A 16495-nucleotide genomic window follows, 5' to 3' on the forward strand; every position below is an offset into this window, starting at 1 on the left:
CACCATCCGTCCAGTTTAGGCCATACTGACGCTACAAAAGCCTTTACCTTTCCTCCTGGAGTCTGAGCAAGACCTGAGATCTCCATGCACTCTTTTGGCCTCCCCTCCATGTCCAGTGAATCTCCTCTCCCCTGCCCTCCCCTCCCACCTGTGTCTCGTGATTCTCCCCTCGCCTCCCATCCCATTGATATCCAGCGATTCGCTTCTACCCTGCCCTCCCATCCCATCCATGTCCAGGGATTCTCCCCTCCCCTCCATAGCCAGTGACTCTGTCCTTCCTGCTGCCCTGCCTGTAAGCCGTCCATCTTACCTCAGATCGCAGCGGCGGCAGGCAGGTTGGTTTCGTGTCGCCTCCAGCGTTCCCTGCAGGCAGCGTTCTGTTGCCTTCACTTGGGTTCGTAACATCCTGACGTTAGCTCGCCTTCAGCGTTCCCTCTTAGTGTCCCACCCTCCTCTGATGTCATTTTGTCTTTGTGCGAGGGTGGGACTGTGAGAGGGAAGGGAATGCTGGAGGCGAGCTAACGTCAGGATGTTACGAACTCAGCCAGTCAGAGAACCTTGAGGTACAAATTATTATATAGATAATTTCATGTTTCAAACTCTGAAAGTTTTCTGGTTTCCATCTTTACAGGAAAGAAAGAAATCCTCAAACTTTAATATTTCTGTGGCAGTGATCGATTTGAACATGTTTAACACAAATCTGAAAAATCTTCCACCTCTCACAATCCTGCCAGAGACTTCAGATTAAGGGGTCCTTTTACTAATCTGAGGTAAAAAGTGGCCTGTGGTACTTTAGGCATGGGTTTGGGGCACGTGCAGAATTATTTTTCAGCGCAAGAAGAAAAAAATCAAAACTGCTGCACGCCAAAAATGAAATTACTGCAAGCGCCACACGGTAGTTGGTTGGTAAGTCCATTTTGGTGCACGTAGTGCGTGCGTAGACGCTTACGCAGCTTAGTAAAAAGGGGCCCTCAGGAAATAAATCAGGACAGAAGCTGGGTTTTATGAAATCATAAGGAAGAGCAGCAGAGCTTCCCAGATTTATTTGTATATAAGACTCTGGTAACATAAGTACAAATTGTCAAGCAGAGAGAGAGAGTCTGGGAATGTTAATCCTGAGTCCTGCTGTTTAATTCCAGGCTGGTACCTGGCGGACTCTCAGAGGAATTTCAGAATAAGTCCCGAAGAAAGGTCGGAGTTTCCCTGTGAAGGAGTCAGTGAAGGTGAAGAGATGAGATTTATCATCTGCATCATAAAACGAGACCTTTCCTGCCTCATAGTCCAGCAGAATCCCCACAACCCGGGGGATCTCACTCAGGGGGAGCTTGGTCACAGGGGAGGTGAGGGCCAAGCATCTCTGTTTATTCCACAGCCCCACTGTCCAGAATCCTTCCTCAGGTGCCAGTGTGATCCTCCCCTTCCTCCTCACAGAGTCTTTACACACTCCCAATGTCCAGTTCCTCACATCCCCCACCTCCACCTCCCAGTAACGTCTCCCTGAGGTGAAGCCCTCACTCCCCAGCACACAGGGATAAGTATCAAATCTCTGAGGAGTGTCCGGCACATTCTGTCTTGTGTTTCCCCTTCTGACACTTTTCCGATCATCAGACAGGACGAGATCAGGATGAGCAGTTTCAGGATCCAGAGTCACATTTACTGCAGAGAGAGGAGACACATTAATAAACATGAGCAGACATTTCTCATTAGCTTATCACACACCCACCGCTAACCCTCATTGGCTCCTCACACACCCAGCTCTAACCTTCATTGGCTGCTCCTGCCTCTAATCCTCATTTGCTGGTTCTTCAGTCAATCACTTTTTCTATGACAGGAGCTCTGCTATTGGCTATTATCACCTTCCTGCCTCATAGATTTGACTCAGGACATGGGATGACGTCAAAACATTGAAGCCAATTAGGTTAATCTGTTTCCCTTCCCCCACTCAGCCATCGTCCTTGTACTCTCAAAAGATGGGAATAACTAGTGAGGTAATTAAATTCGCCGATGACACAAAATTATTCAGGGTCGTCAAGTCGCAGGAGGAATGTGAACGATTACAGGAGGACCTTGCGAGACTGGGAGAATGGGCGTGCAAGTGGCAGATGAAGTTCAATGTTGACAAGTGCAAAGTGATGCATGTGGGTAAGAGGAACCCGAATTATAGCTACGTCTTGCAAGGTTCCACGTTAGGAGTTACGGATCAAGAAAGGGATCTGGGTGTCGTCGTTGATGATACGCTGAAACCTTCTGCTCAGTGTGCTGCTGCGGCTAGGAAAGCGAATAGAATGTTGGGTGTTATTAGGAAGGGTATGGAGTCCAGGTGTGCGGATGTTATAATGCCGTTGTATCGCTCCATGGTGCGACCGCACCTGGAGTATTGTGTTCAATACTGGTCTCCGTATCTCAAAAAAGATATAGTAGAATTGGAAAAGGTACAGCGAAGGGCGACGAAAATGATAGTGGGGATGGGACGACTTTCCTATGAAGAGAGGCTGAGAAGGCTAGGGCTTTTCAGCTTGGAGAAGAGACGGCTGAGGGGAGATATGATAGAAGTGTATAAAATAATGAGTGGAATGGATCGGGTGGATGTGAAGCGACTGTTCACGCTATCCAAAAATACTAGGACTAGAGGGCATGAGTTGAAGCTACAGTGTGGTAAATTTAAAACGAATCGGAGAAAATTTTTCTTCACCCAACGTGTAATTAGACTCTGGAATTCGTTTCCGGAGAACGTGGTACGGGCGGTTAGCTTGACGGAGTTTAAAAAGGGGTTAGATAGATTCCTAAAGGACAAGTCCATAGACCGCTATTAAATGGACTTAGAAAAATTCCGCATTTTTAGGTATAACTTGTCTGGAATGTTTTTACGTTTAGGGAGCGTGCCAGGTGCCCTTGACCTGGATTGGCCACTGTCGGTGACAGGATGCTGGGCTAGATGGACCTTTGGTCTTTCCCAGTATGGCACTACTTATGTACTTATGTACTTATGAGCTGCTGCAACCTCCTTGTCATTCTTTATTCTTGGTGGCATTTTTATTTAATCTCACTTATATTTTCAAACATGCCCTCAGATCCTCATAAATTCTCCTCCCAGTGGAAGGGACCCTGTGAAATCATAGGTAAGGTGGGTCCTTGGTCATATAGAGTGAAACATGAGAATGGAGAGGGTATAGACCTACCATATAAGCGTTCTGCGTCCGTGGATAGAACGGAAGGGGCTGACAGTAACCCTGGAGGAAGAGTTGGGACCCCAGGTGAGTGAGGTACTAGAGGTAGGGCGACCAGTGATTGGGAAGGACCTAAGGCCTGAGCAGAGGAGGTTGGTAGAGCGCTTACTAGAGGAGTTCCCGCATGTTCTAAACCCTAGGCCCGGGGAAACACATATATTCACCCACGACATTCTTACTGAGCCAGGGAAAACAGTCAGGCAATGGCCCTACCGGATACCAGTGAGGATACCCCATCTTATCTGCCCGCAACCTCGGTGTCATCTTCGACTCCTCCCTCTCCTTCTCTGCGCATATCCAGCAGATAGCCAAGACCTGTCGCTTCTTCCTCTATAACATTAGCAAAATTCGCCCCTTCCTCTCCAAGCACACCGCCCGAACTCTCATCCACTCTCTCATTACCTCTCGCCTTGACTACTGCAACCTACTCCTCACCGGCCTCCCACTTAGCCATCTATCCCCCCTTCAGTCCATCCAGAACTCTGCCGCACGTCTTATCTTCCGCCTTAACCGATATACTCATATCATCCCTCTCCTCAAGTCACTTCACTGGCTTCCGATCAGATACTGCATACAGTTCAAGCTTCTCCTACTCACCTACAAATGCTCTCGATCTGCAGCCCCTCCTTATCTCTCTACCCTCATCTCCCCTTACGTCCCTACCCGTAACCTCCGCTCTCAAGACAAATCCCTCCTTTCAGTACCCTTCTCTACCACCGCCAACTCTAGGCTTCGTCCTTTCTGCCTCGCCTCACCCCATGCTTGGAACAAACTCCCTGAGCCCATACGCCGGGCCCCCTCCCTACCCATCTTCAAATCATTGCTCAAAGCCCACCTCTTCAATGTCGCCTTCGGCACCTAATCACTACACCTCTTCTCAGGAAATCTCAACTACCCCAACTTGACATTTCGTCCTTTAGATTGTAAGCTCTTCTGAGCAGGGACCGTCCTTATTTGTTAATTTGTACAGCGCTGCGTAACCCTAGTAGCGCTCTAGAAATGTTAAGTAGTAGTAGTAGAAATTATTAAACAGGTTAAAGAAATGTTAGAATTAGGAATAAGAGTTCCTACAACTATGGGATCTTCACAGGACAAACACGGAACCAACTCACATCAAAGGACACACACTAGACATCGTCACATACAAATTCGATCTCAATTCAAACCTTACACTAACAGACACAAAATGGACACCCACAACGTGGTCTGACCACTACAAAGCAAACATTTCCCTCCAATGGCGAACGAAAAACTCAACGAACAAACTAGAACGAAAAACCTATAGCATGAGAGGAAAAATAGACCCAGTAATATTCTGGCAACAGATCTACTATAATGGATGGACAATAAAAACAGATACAAACCAATTCCTCCTAGAATGGGATGAGAGATGCAGATCCATATTAGACAATAATGCTCCAACCCAAACTAGAACTTCACACAGAAAAAATTAAATACCATGGTTCAATGAAGAACTGAAAAAACTTAAAACACAAGTCAGAAGGTTAGAACGTGCATGGAATAAAAAGAAAGATGAACCCACACTTAACACCTGGAAACAACTCCAAAGGAAATACAAATATACCATAAGACAAACTAAAAGACTATATTACAAATCTGTAATTGGACCAAACTACAAGGACACACATAAACTCTTCCAGCTTGTGAATAAACTAATAGATATTACACCAATCACAACTAACAGCAAAGACACACCAGGAGCAGACAATCTCGCGAAATACTTCAATGAGAAAATCGTACAATTGCGACAAGATACCTGCCAGTAGTACTGACTATGCTGAACTCCTTGACTGCCTAGACCCAAACCCTGGCATATACCCAGCAGACAGAACATGGACTAACTTCGAAAAACTATCAGAGGATATCATCTCTCAAACGTTCAAAAGATTTGCCAAATCTCATTGCAAACTAGACATATGTCCAAACAACCTTATGACATCTGCTCCCCAACAATTTATAATAGACATAACGAAACACCTGAATTACATGTTACAAAATGGAATCTTCCCGAAGGAGAAAGGAAACATTCTACTCACCCCCATACCCAAAGACCCAAAGAAAAACGCCAGTGAACTAACCAACTACAGACCAGTAGCATCCATTCCCTTATTAACCAAACTAACGGAAGGAATGGTGACCAAACAACTCACAAACTATTTAAATAAATTCTCAATACTCCACGACTCCCAGTCAGGATTTAGATCTAACCATAGTACTGAAACAGTACTAACTACACTTATGACTAAATTCAAACAAACGATTGCAACTGGAAAAAACATACTACTCCTACAATTCAACATGTCGAGCGCCTTCGACATGGTTAATCATGGAATATTACTACATATCCTTGAGTACTTCAGAATTGGAGGTAACGTTCTCATTTGGTTTAAGGGTTTCCTAACCACATGATCATACCAAGTGACATCTAACTCGACTACTTCAACCACATGGATACCTGAATGCGGAGTCCCACAGGGATCCCCCCTCTCACCGACTCTATTCAACTTAATGATGATACCCTTAGCCAAACTACTATCAAACCAAAACCTCAACCCATACATATATGCAGACGATGTAACGATCTACATCCCATTCAAACAAGATTTAAAGGAAATTTCCAATGACATTAACCAAAGCCTCCATATCATGCATTCATGGGCGGATGCATTTAAGCTGAAACTTAATGCAGAAAAAACCCAATGCCTTTAAACATGCTGTGGTCACACCTCTCCTTAAGAAGCCTTCACTCGACCCTACTTGTCCCTCTAATTACCGACCCATCTCCCTCCTTCCTTTTCTCTCCAAATTACTTGAGCGTGCTGTTCACCGCCGCTGCCTTGATTTTCTCTCCTCACATGCTATTCTTGACCCACTACAATCTGGTTTTCGCCCTCTCCACTCAACCGAAACTGCGCTTACTAAAGTCTCCAATGACCTATTACTGGCTAAATCCAGAGGTCAATATTCCATCCTCATTCTTCTTGATCTTTCCGCTGCTTTTGACACTGTCGATCACAGCATACTTCTCGATACCCTGTCCTCACTTGGATTCCAGGGCTCTGTCCTTTCCTGGTTCTCTTCCTACCTCTCCCTCCGCACCTTTAGTGTTCACTCTGGTGGATCCTCTTCTACTTCTATCCCTCTGCCTGTCGGCGTACCTCAGGGTTCTGTTCTTGGTCCCCTCCTCTTTTCTATCTACACTTCTTCCCTTGGTTCATTAATCTCATCCCATGGCTTTTCCTACCATCTCTATGCTGATGACTCCCAAATCTACCTTTCTACCCCTGATATCTCACCTTGCATCCAAACCAAAGTTTCAGCGTGCTTGTCTGACATTGCTGTCTGGATGTCTCAACGCCACCTGAAATTAAATATGACCAAAACCGAGCTTCTCATTTTCCCCCCCAAACCCACTTCCCCGCTCCCCCCGTTTTCTATTTCTGTTGATGGCTCTCTCATTCTCCCTGTCTCCTCAGCTCGAAACCTTGGGGTCTTCTTTGACTCTTCTCTATCCTTCTCTGCTCATATCCAACAGATCGCCAAGACCTGTTGTTTCTTTCTTTACAACATCCGTAAAATCCGCCCCTTTCTTTCCGAGCACTCTACCAAAACCCTCATCCACACCCTTGTCACCTCTCGTTTAGACTACTGCAATCTGCTTCTTGCTGGCCTCCCATTTAGTCACCTCTCCCCTCTCCAGTCGGTTCAAAACTCTGCTGCCCGTCTCATCTTCCGCAAGGGTCGCTTTACTCATACTACCCCTCTCCTCAAGACCCTTCACTGGCTCCCTATCCGTTTTCGCATCCTGTTCAAACTTCTTCTACTAACCTATAAATGTACTCACTCTGCTGCTCCCCAGTATCTCTCCACACTCGTCCTTCCCTACACCCCTTCCAGTGCACTCCGCTCCATGGATAAATCCTTCTTATCTGTTCCCTTCTCCACTACTGCCAACTCCAGACTTCGCGCCTTCTGTCTCGCTGCACCCTACGCCTGGAATAAACTTCCTGAGCCCCTACGTCTTGCCCCATTCCTTGGCTACCTTTAAATCTAGACTGAAAGCCCACCTCTTTAACATTGCTTTTGACTCGTAACCACTTGTAACCATTTGCCTCCACCTACCCTCCTCTCTTTCTTCCCGTTCACATTAATTGATTTGATTTGCTTACTTTATTTATTTTTTGTCTATTAGATTGTAAGCTCTTTGAGCAGGGACTGTCTTTCTTCTATGTTTGTGCAGCGCTGCGTATGCCTTGTAGCGCTATAGAAATGCTAAATAGTAGTAGTAGTAGTAGTACTCACCTCTCAATACAACACAAATTCACCACCATTAACACACCAAATCTGAATCTTCCAATTTCAAACACCCTAAAAATTCTTGGAGTCACTATTGATCGACACCTCACACTTGAGAATCATGCAAAAAACACAACCAAGAAGATGTTTCACTCAATGTGGAAATTAAAAAGAGTAAGACCTTTCTTCCCAAGAACCGTCTTCCATAACCTAGTACAGTCAATGGTGCTCAGCCATCTAGCCTATTGCAACACACTCTATGCTGGCTACAAAGAACAAATAATCAAGAAACTTCAGACAGCCCAGAACACTGCAGCCAGACTCATATTCGGAAAAACAAATTATGAAAGCGCTAAACCCCTATGAGAAAAACTACACTGGCTCCCACTTATGTTTCAACAATTTTATTGATGAAGGTAATAAAACAGAACAAACCATACAATATCCAAATGTGTAGTGGTACAAATGTTGTTCATACATTATCATGCACTAAACAGTCATCAATAGGTTTTTCCTTTTCCCCCCTCCCCTCCTTCCCTCCCCCTTGTATTCCGGGATGTCTCTACCCTTTGAGCCCCCCCTTCCCCCCCCCAGTCCCCCTCTTTTTTGTGTTCTTTGTTGCCTTGTTACCGGTCCGTCTAATTGGCCGTTAAACTCTTGTCAGTTTTGTAGACAACACTTTCATTATCCTTTATCATAAATCAAGCCTCCTCTTTGCCCCTCTCCCCCCCCCCCCACCTTTCTCCTCCCCTCCTTTCACCTCCTCGACTCTGTGCGTCCTAAACGCACGAACAGTCTCGACCCCCCCCCCCCCAGGGCGTGTTAATCCCAGACCTCTGAAGTTGTATTATATCCATAGTATTATCTCCATCTTCATCCTGAAAAGGAGTTCAACACAAGGCTGCGGGCTCTGTGGGGCAGGGATTGGATATATTTATCCCATACTTCCAGGAACAATTTCCGTCGTTTAAACGTCAAACGTGCATACTGTAATTCCAACAGAAGCAAGCCATGCAGCCTATTCCTCCATTGCCAATATGATGGAGCTTGGTCGCTGGTCCATACACCCAGCACTATCCGTTTCCCCAGCATTCCTGCCTTCCGAATCAACATTTTAAAATGCTTATCTTGGGGCCCAAAATCCTCATATTTATCTAACAGAAACCCTGTTGCTGATCTGTTCAAAGGTCTACCTCCTAAACCCTCCAAGTATGCTGTCACCTCGTTCCAGAAAGCCTGAATGTGTGTGCATTCCCAAAATGCATGTAGAAAGGAATTTATACCCATCATACATTTTGGACAAGTCAGGGAGTCTACCCCTCCCACTTTAAAGAGTCGCTCTTGTGTGAAATATGCTCTGTGCAGCACCCAGAAATTACATTCCCAGAGCTCTGCGCTAACCGAGCCTGATGGGATTCGTCCCACCAACCGAACCATATCCAATGACGCGGCCGGTAGGCCCAACTCCCGGCTCCACCTGGTTTGCAGTTCACTTTTATCTTGCTTTGGCTGTATCGCATCTAATGCTACCTTTAAATTAGATACCGATATTCCCCGGTCATGGGTAGGTTCATAGAAATCTAGTATCTTCTGTCTGATGGAGAATTGCAGATTTCCTTTATCAAAATTGTTAATATAATGTTGCACTTGCCTATATGCGAACAGATCCCTATGTTCTACTTTCTCCAAAGTCAACAACACCTCCCATGTCTGTAATCATCCCTTGACATCCAACAGGTCTTTAACATACCGTATCCCGGTTTGCTCCCAACGTTTAAAAAACATGTTATCATTGCCTGGAAGAAACTCCCTATTTCCAACCAAGGGTATTTGATCTGATTGTTGTGGGTTCCCTTCAAGCAAGGTCACCAGGTATATCCATGCTGCCCTGATCGTCTTCACCACAACATTCCCTCTCAATTCTACCGGGATTTTCACAGTAGGGCAGTGAATCAGTGAAAAGATACTCCATTTGCCCAGCACTGCTTGTTCCATGTGTATAGGTGTATAAATTTGTTCCCCCAATACCCAATCTCCCAGATGTCGTAGTAAGCAGGCCCAGTTATATGTTTGTATGTCTGGTAGGCCCAAACCTCCTTGTTGCCATGTCCCCGTCAGATGTCTAAACAAAGTTCTTGGTTTCTTCCCCTGCCAGCAAACTTTGGAGATCGACCTATTCAAAGCCTTGATATTTTTCTTCAAAAGTCTGATCGGTAATATTTGTCAGGTATATAACCATTTGGGAAATAAAATCATACGGAATAACTGAATTCGGCCACTCAAAGAGATTGGGAGTGACATCCACAGGGACATACTCTGCTCACTGTGCTCCAACAGATGTGAGACATTGAGATCGTGGATCAGGAAAGCCCTATAGGGGAGTTTAATGCCCAGATATCTAAAAAATCTTGAGGCCCACTTCAAGGGAAACGGTCCTACCCATCTTTGCCGCATCGAGGGAATCGTTGGTAAAGCCAGAGATTTATCTAGGTTTAACTTAAATCCCGAGAAATCCCCAAATTCAGCGATGCTATCCATCAAAGCTGGTAAAGATCTCTCAGGATCTGTCAGGTGGACTAGAAGGTCATCAGCAAAAGCTGAGATCTTAAACTCTTGTCTACCCACCGCCACCCCCGTAATATCTGGGTTTGACATTATTTCTCTCATCAGGGGGTCTATACTTAAGACAAATAGCAAAGGCGACAATGGACAGCCTTGCCTAGTTCCCTGTTTAATATTGATGGGCTCTGAGGTTACTCCATTCACCAAAACCACCGCTCTTGGGGCTTCGTATAAGGCCAGCACTGCTTTGACCCAGAATCCATCAAACCCATAACTCTCTAAAACCGAAAATAAAAAATCCCAGTTGACTCTATCAAATGCCTTCTCCGCATCAAAACTTATGAGGAGAGAAGGCGTTTCGTTCCTCTCCACCCACGTCATAGAGGCAAGTATTTTTCTCATATTCTTCGCTATAGTCCGACCTCTCACAAAACCAACCTGGCTCTCCTCCACCAAAGACGGTAATATCACTGCCAATCTGTTGGCCAGAATTTTAGCGAACATCTTGGCTTCCACGTTTAGTAGAGAGATCGGTCTATAGGACGATGGCTGTATCGGGTCCCGGCCTGGCTTCAGCAGCACTACCATCTGAACTGCTCTTAGTGTATCCGATAACTCTCCCTTCTCCACAAATTTATTGTAAAGGGCTGTCAGAGAGGGCACTATCTGAGGACCCAGTATTTTATAAAATTCATATCGAAAGCCGTCTGGTCCCGGAGCCTTGAACAAAGACCCTTGTTGTATCACTCTATATATGTCGTCTTCTGTAATTTCTTGGTTTAGCCCAGACTTTTGTGCAGTCGTCAAGGATGGTAGATCCCTTCCCTCCAAGTAAATTTTACTTTCTAAGTCATCTGTTTGTGGGTTGGAATACAACTCCCAATAGTAATGACGAAAAGTGGCTGCTATTTCCCTATCCGATCTCACCAAATCTCCTTCCGGGTTCTTAAGTTGCAATATCTTTTGTTTTCCCTGTTTGCGTCTAATCAGGCCAGCTAACATCCTCCCCTGTTTGTTGCCATGCAGATAAAGTTGGTATTTATAGTACTGTAAGGATTTCATTGCTCGGGTGTGAAGTAAACTGTTTAAAGCTGATTGCAACACCAGAACATGTTCTTTATTCTCTACCGTGGGGTGAGTTCCCCAGTACAGACGAGCCTCTCTGATCTGCTGCTCTAACCAGATAATCGCTTTATCCCTCGTTTTTTTCTTATAACTCGTGTAGGCTATAATTACCACCCTTAAAACCGCCTCAGCTGTTTCCCAAAACAGTACTGGGTCCATCCTGTGTGCTGCGTTATTATTTTGAAAGTCCATCCACTGCTTGGCAATATGTTCCCGGAATTTATTATCATGCATTAAATATGTGGGGAACCGCCAAGCAAATTGAGGACCCCCCTGGGTCTGCATAGTCCACCACACATAAGCGTGGTCGGATACTCCAAAGGAGCCTATGCCCGCCTCCTGGACCATGGAAAAAAGATCTCTAGATAACAACCAGTAGTCAATCCTCGCTTGAGATGAGTGAGCCCTTGAGATATGTGTGTAGTCTCGTTCATCAGAGTGTAACAATCGCCACACATCAATTAAATCCAGAGATTCACAAAGCATAGGTATACCTCTTGCTCTCACTCCTTTCTCAGCCCTATGGCCTGTTAATGTATCTAGGCTGGGGTCGTGAACCGTGTTGAAGTCTCCTCCCATAACTACTGGGACACCCTCATGTTTGCCAACTGTACGGACCAGCAACCGAAAGAAGGCCTGATCATAGACATTCGGGGCATAGACATTTGCGAGCAACAGTTCCTGTTGGTTCATCTTAATTTTCGCTATTATAAACCTTCCATCTCTCGCCCGCCAGCAGCCCTGTGGTTGAATCTCCAAGGTTTTCCTAAAAAGTATCAGCACTCCTGCTTTTCGGTTTTGAGCTGGCACTTCTAGTATCTGGCCCACCCACCATCTTTTAAATTTGGCATGTTCCACTGAGGACAGGTGGGTCTCTTGGAGAAATACTATATCAGCCTTTTGTCTATTCAAGAGCTGTAAAATTTTCTGCCGTTTAATCGGGGACGTAACCCCTCCCACATTCCATGATATAAATCTTAGTGGTCTCATCCCTCTCCCTTTGAGACTCTCTCTCTTATGTATTCCATCTTATCCGTTGTGGGAGGGGTCAGCCCAGCCTCTAACCCCACCCTGTACCTCCTACTAGTAGATCTCATCACCCTGGGGGGTTGAAGGACCGCCCCCTCCTGTTTTTGCCTGTTTCTCAGTGTGTGATCGCACAGAGTCGAAGTCAGCCCTATCTTCTGCCCTCCCCCCCTTCCTACCCGCTGATACCCTCCCTCTAACCCTCTAACTAATTCCTCACCCCTACCTTCCAACCCATCCCTCCCCTGCCCTCCCCCTCTATTATCCCTTGTATTCTTATACATCCTCTTGCGAGGATTGCCCATCCGCAGCTTGCCTGTGGCGGGCTACTCCTAGTAGATCACCTCAAGAATGAGACTCCTCCCCTCCCTTCCAAACAGCCAATCTATCTCCTTCCTGGCTCAGTTTCCGTTCTATTAACCTCCTTGATTACCAGTGTTTCTACTCATAAGTATAATAACAGTTCCAACATGAATTATATTTAACGCTAAAGCAACATCTCCCATTTTCTTTTCAGAATAGACAGCCCTTTAAATAGCATTTCAATCAACTTTCTTTGTTTGTTTTGCCAGTAAATTAGAACAACAATTTTTAACTTTGGGAATAACCACTTACTCTTAAACACTCACCCCCTCCCTCCATTGGCCCATAGACAGCTAAGGCTTGTGCTGGCTAAATCCCTGGTTATCCCTATCCTTTGGCTGTGTTTTCTCTGGGCATCTCTTCCTTCTTTCCTTGTCTATCATTGTCACTGCATTTCTATCTTTCCTAAAAAAAAAAACCCTCTTGGCTCTGAAAATAGTGTGATCTGAGCTACTGAGACTTCTAAGCAACTTCAGAAAACTTGAAGTTCTCTATTCAGAACTTCTCTCAGTTTCTCTACATTCACTGAAATGTTAGATCAATATAATTACTTTCTTTTCTCTTCAAAGTAATTTATTTTTAAATATGCAGGGTTTTCTTCCACTCACAAGTCTCTCCCAAAACCCCTTTTCCACATATCAGAAATGAAAGAGTACTTTTACTGTCACATCTGCCATAAACACACAGTGTGACGAATTGGTAAACGAAGAAGCGTTCTCAGCTTATCAATTTGTCAATGCTTGTCAGAGTTATCACCTATTTGCAATATTAAAGCTTCCACCTTGGCACTCAGCTTCAGTCACCACTCTAAAGCCATAAAAACACCGCAAGGCTTTTAAAACTTATTCATTACTTAATTTAAATCACACTCAGTACACAAGCAACTCACAAAACCCAAATTATCAGTTTTTAAACTGATTTTTTTCACACAGCTGAGCAGAGACCACTACTACAGGTCCGGTCAGCATCAGATCTGACCTCCCAACTGCCTAACAGTAACATTTGGAACTCTAACTATGTCATACACAGCACGAGCCCAGCCCGAGCCCCTGCACTCACATAAAGCCCCCAGTACACAATTACAACATTTTAAAATTAAAATGGACACTTTCTACACATACACAAATAAGCAGCTATTTAAATTTATATGTGAAACAGTACCTTTTGTGTCCTATAGCCCCAAAATCTTCTTTTTCTTTCTGGCACGAGCCCCCTGCTTAGCTCTGTCCACGAGCCAGCATCAGGCTCATGCCTTCACCTCTGCACCCGGCTCCTCACTATTTCTTGCGCATGCAGCGCTACTTTAAAAATGGCCCCGTTATTAAAAAACAAAAACCGCTGGGAAGGTGCACCGGAGCACTTTCCTAGCCTCTCCGGTCTCAGGCAAATTATTTAACCCCTTAGGGGTTATAGTAGGTTTATTCGCACTGACAGATATGCTGAGGAAGATACATCCCAACAGCTTAAGATGGACAGAGAGAGGGGAACAAGAGTTTCAGGATTTAAAGGCCATTTTATGTACAGAGCCTGTCCTAAAAGGGATAGATTTTGAAAAGGCGTTCATATTGCAGACAGATGCCTCTGAAACAGGATTGGGGGCTGTGCTATCTCAAGAATTCCAAGGGGAAGAACCCCCCCGTTCTCTTCTTAAGCCGAAAATTGAATCCAGCAGAGCAGCACTAGGCTGTCATAGAAAAGGAGTGCCTGGCGATAAAATGGGCAGTGGACTCCCTGAAGTACTATTTACAAGGGAGCCTTTTTACCTTGATTACTGACCATGCTCCCTTAAAATGGTTAAAGCAGATGCAGGGGCAGAACGCCCGACTGACCAGATGGTATTTGGCATTACAGGCATTCTCTTTCAATGTACAGCATAGGGCAGGAAAGCTTCACGGTAATGCAGATGCCCTATCAAGAATTGCGGACTCCTCGGCAAAGTCCTCTATAGAGGCCGGGAGTCGCAATATTTTGAGGGAGGGTGTATGTAATAGGACGAGGTCCCTTATGCCTCCCGGGAAGCCTTATGAGCCAGAACTACCTTACCCAGAATCCATCAGAGAGGGGTGGGGGGTGGGAATCAAAACCCGGTAGGGATTCCTTCCTCGGGAATGGTGCCCCTCAGTTGCAGTAGGGGAATGTCAGAGATGCCTTTAGCCAGCAGGGGGAGCAAGAGCCCGGAAGACCAATTTCCCTGGGTAAAGAATCAGTATATAATCCCTGCCACCTGTGAGGAAGGGAGGCCTGTCGTCCAAAAGACTTTAGGGAATGGAGGAGGTGGGGAAGGTAGTAGTGAAGGGAGAAGTGACATGGAATGGGAAGATTGGACATTTAAGAGAAGCAGCCAAACTGAGTCACGTGCTTCTTGATTTGAACTTTATGAACTCGGTTAAAAGGGAAAGCAGAAATAAAAAGAGGATTTTGTTTTGAATTAACCAAGTGTGTGAGGTGTGCTGTATCAGCAGTGGCCCTTGGAAACAGGAGCTGAGCCCAGGAGAAAAGCGATCTCTGAAACGAGGGGAGGCTTTACACTATATAAAAACATCCATATACAAGAAACCCACAGACAGATGCAGCTACCTCCACAACTCCCGCTTCCACCCTTCACATACAAAAAGATCCATTATTTACAGCCAAGCCACAAGATACCACCGTATCTGCTCGGACCCAGAGGATAGAGACATACACCTCAAAACCCTGACTGCATCCTTCGAACAGAAAGGCTACAACCCCAAAATAATCTCCAAGAATATTGCCTCCTCCCTCAAAACACCCAGGGAAAATCTGCTACAGTACAAAGAAAAAAAAGCCACAGACAGAATCCCCCTTATAGTGACATACAACCAGGAGCTGGAGAAATTAAGAAAAATCATAAAGGATCTGCAGCCTCTTGTCAGGATTGCAGGAGGTCAAACTGATTTCATATTAATACCACTCCAGGAGGATGAATTACTGAAAGAGATATTCCCATCCCCACCAGTGCTGGCCTTCCAACAGCCACCCAACTTAAAACACAAGCTCCCAACACAGACTCAAAAAGAAAAGAATGGCACACATCCTTGCAATACAGTGGTGGAAATAAGTATTTGATCCCTTGCTGATTTTGTAAGTTTGCCCACTGACAAAGACATGAGCAGCCCATAATTGAAGGGTAGGTTATTGGTAACAGTGAGAGATAGCACATCACAAATTAAATCCGGAAAATCACATTGTGGAAAGTATATGAATTTATTTGCATTCTGCAGAGGGAAATAAGTATTTGATCCCCCACCAACCAGTAAGAGATCTGGCCCCTACAGACCAGGTAGATGCTCCAAATCAACTCGTTACCTGCATGACAGACAGCTGTCGGCAATGGTCACCTGTATGAAAGACACCTGTCCACAGACTCAGTGAATCAGTCAGACTCTAACCTCTACAAAATGGCCAAGAGCAAGGAGCTGTCTAAGGATGTCAGGGACAAGATCATACACCTGCACAAGGCTGGAATGGGCTACAAAACCATCAGTAAGACGCTGGGCGAGAAGGAGACAACTGTTGGTGCCATAGTAAGAAAATGGAAGAAGTACAAAATGACTGTCAATCGACAAAGATCTGGGGCTCCACGCAAAATCTCACCTCGTGGGGTATCCTTGATCATGAGGAAGGTTAGAAATCAGCCTACAACTACAAGGGGGGAACTTGTCAATGATCTCAAGGCAGCTGGGACCACTGTCACCACGAAAACCATTGGTAACACATTACGACATAACGGATTGCAATCCTGCAGTGCCCGCAAGGTCCCCCTGCTCCGGAAGGCACATGTGACGGCCCGTCTGAAGTTTGCCAGTGAACACCTGGATGATGCCGAGAGTGATTGGGAGAAGGTGCTGTGGTCA

At 45.3% G+C, this 16495-nt stretch overlaps 1 protein-coding gene across 1 annotated transcript in view; it reads right to left on the minus strand.

Annotated features, from left to right (window-relative positions):
* Window positions 1-1006: 1006 nt before the first annotated feature.
* The window catches only part of LOC115459515 (E3 ubiquitin-protein ligase TRIM39-like), a 35868-nt gene continuing 20379 nt past the window's right edge, over window positions 1007-16495 (minus strand). Inside the window, exon 3 of the mRNA XM_030189330.1 lies at window positions 1007-1656. Coding sequence (XP_030045190.1) covers window positions 1130-1656 — 527 coding nt within the window. The 3' untranslated portion in view covers window positions 1007-1129. The remainder of the gene's footprint in view (window positions 1657-16495) is intronic.

This window comes from Microcaecilia unicolor, unplaced genomic scaffold, assembly GCF_901765095.1.
Source record: "Microcaecilia unicolor unplaced genomic scaffold, aMicUni1.1, whole genome shotgun sequence".
NCBI classification, from domain to species: Eukaryota; Metazoa; Chordata; class Amphibia; order Gymnophiona; family Siphonopidae; genus Microcaecilia; species Microcaecilia unicolor.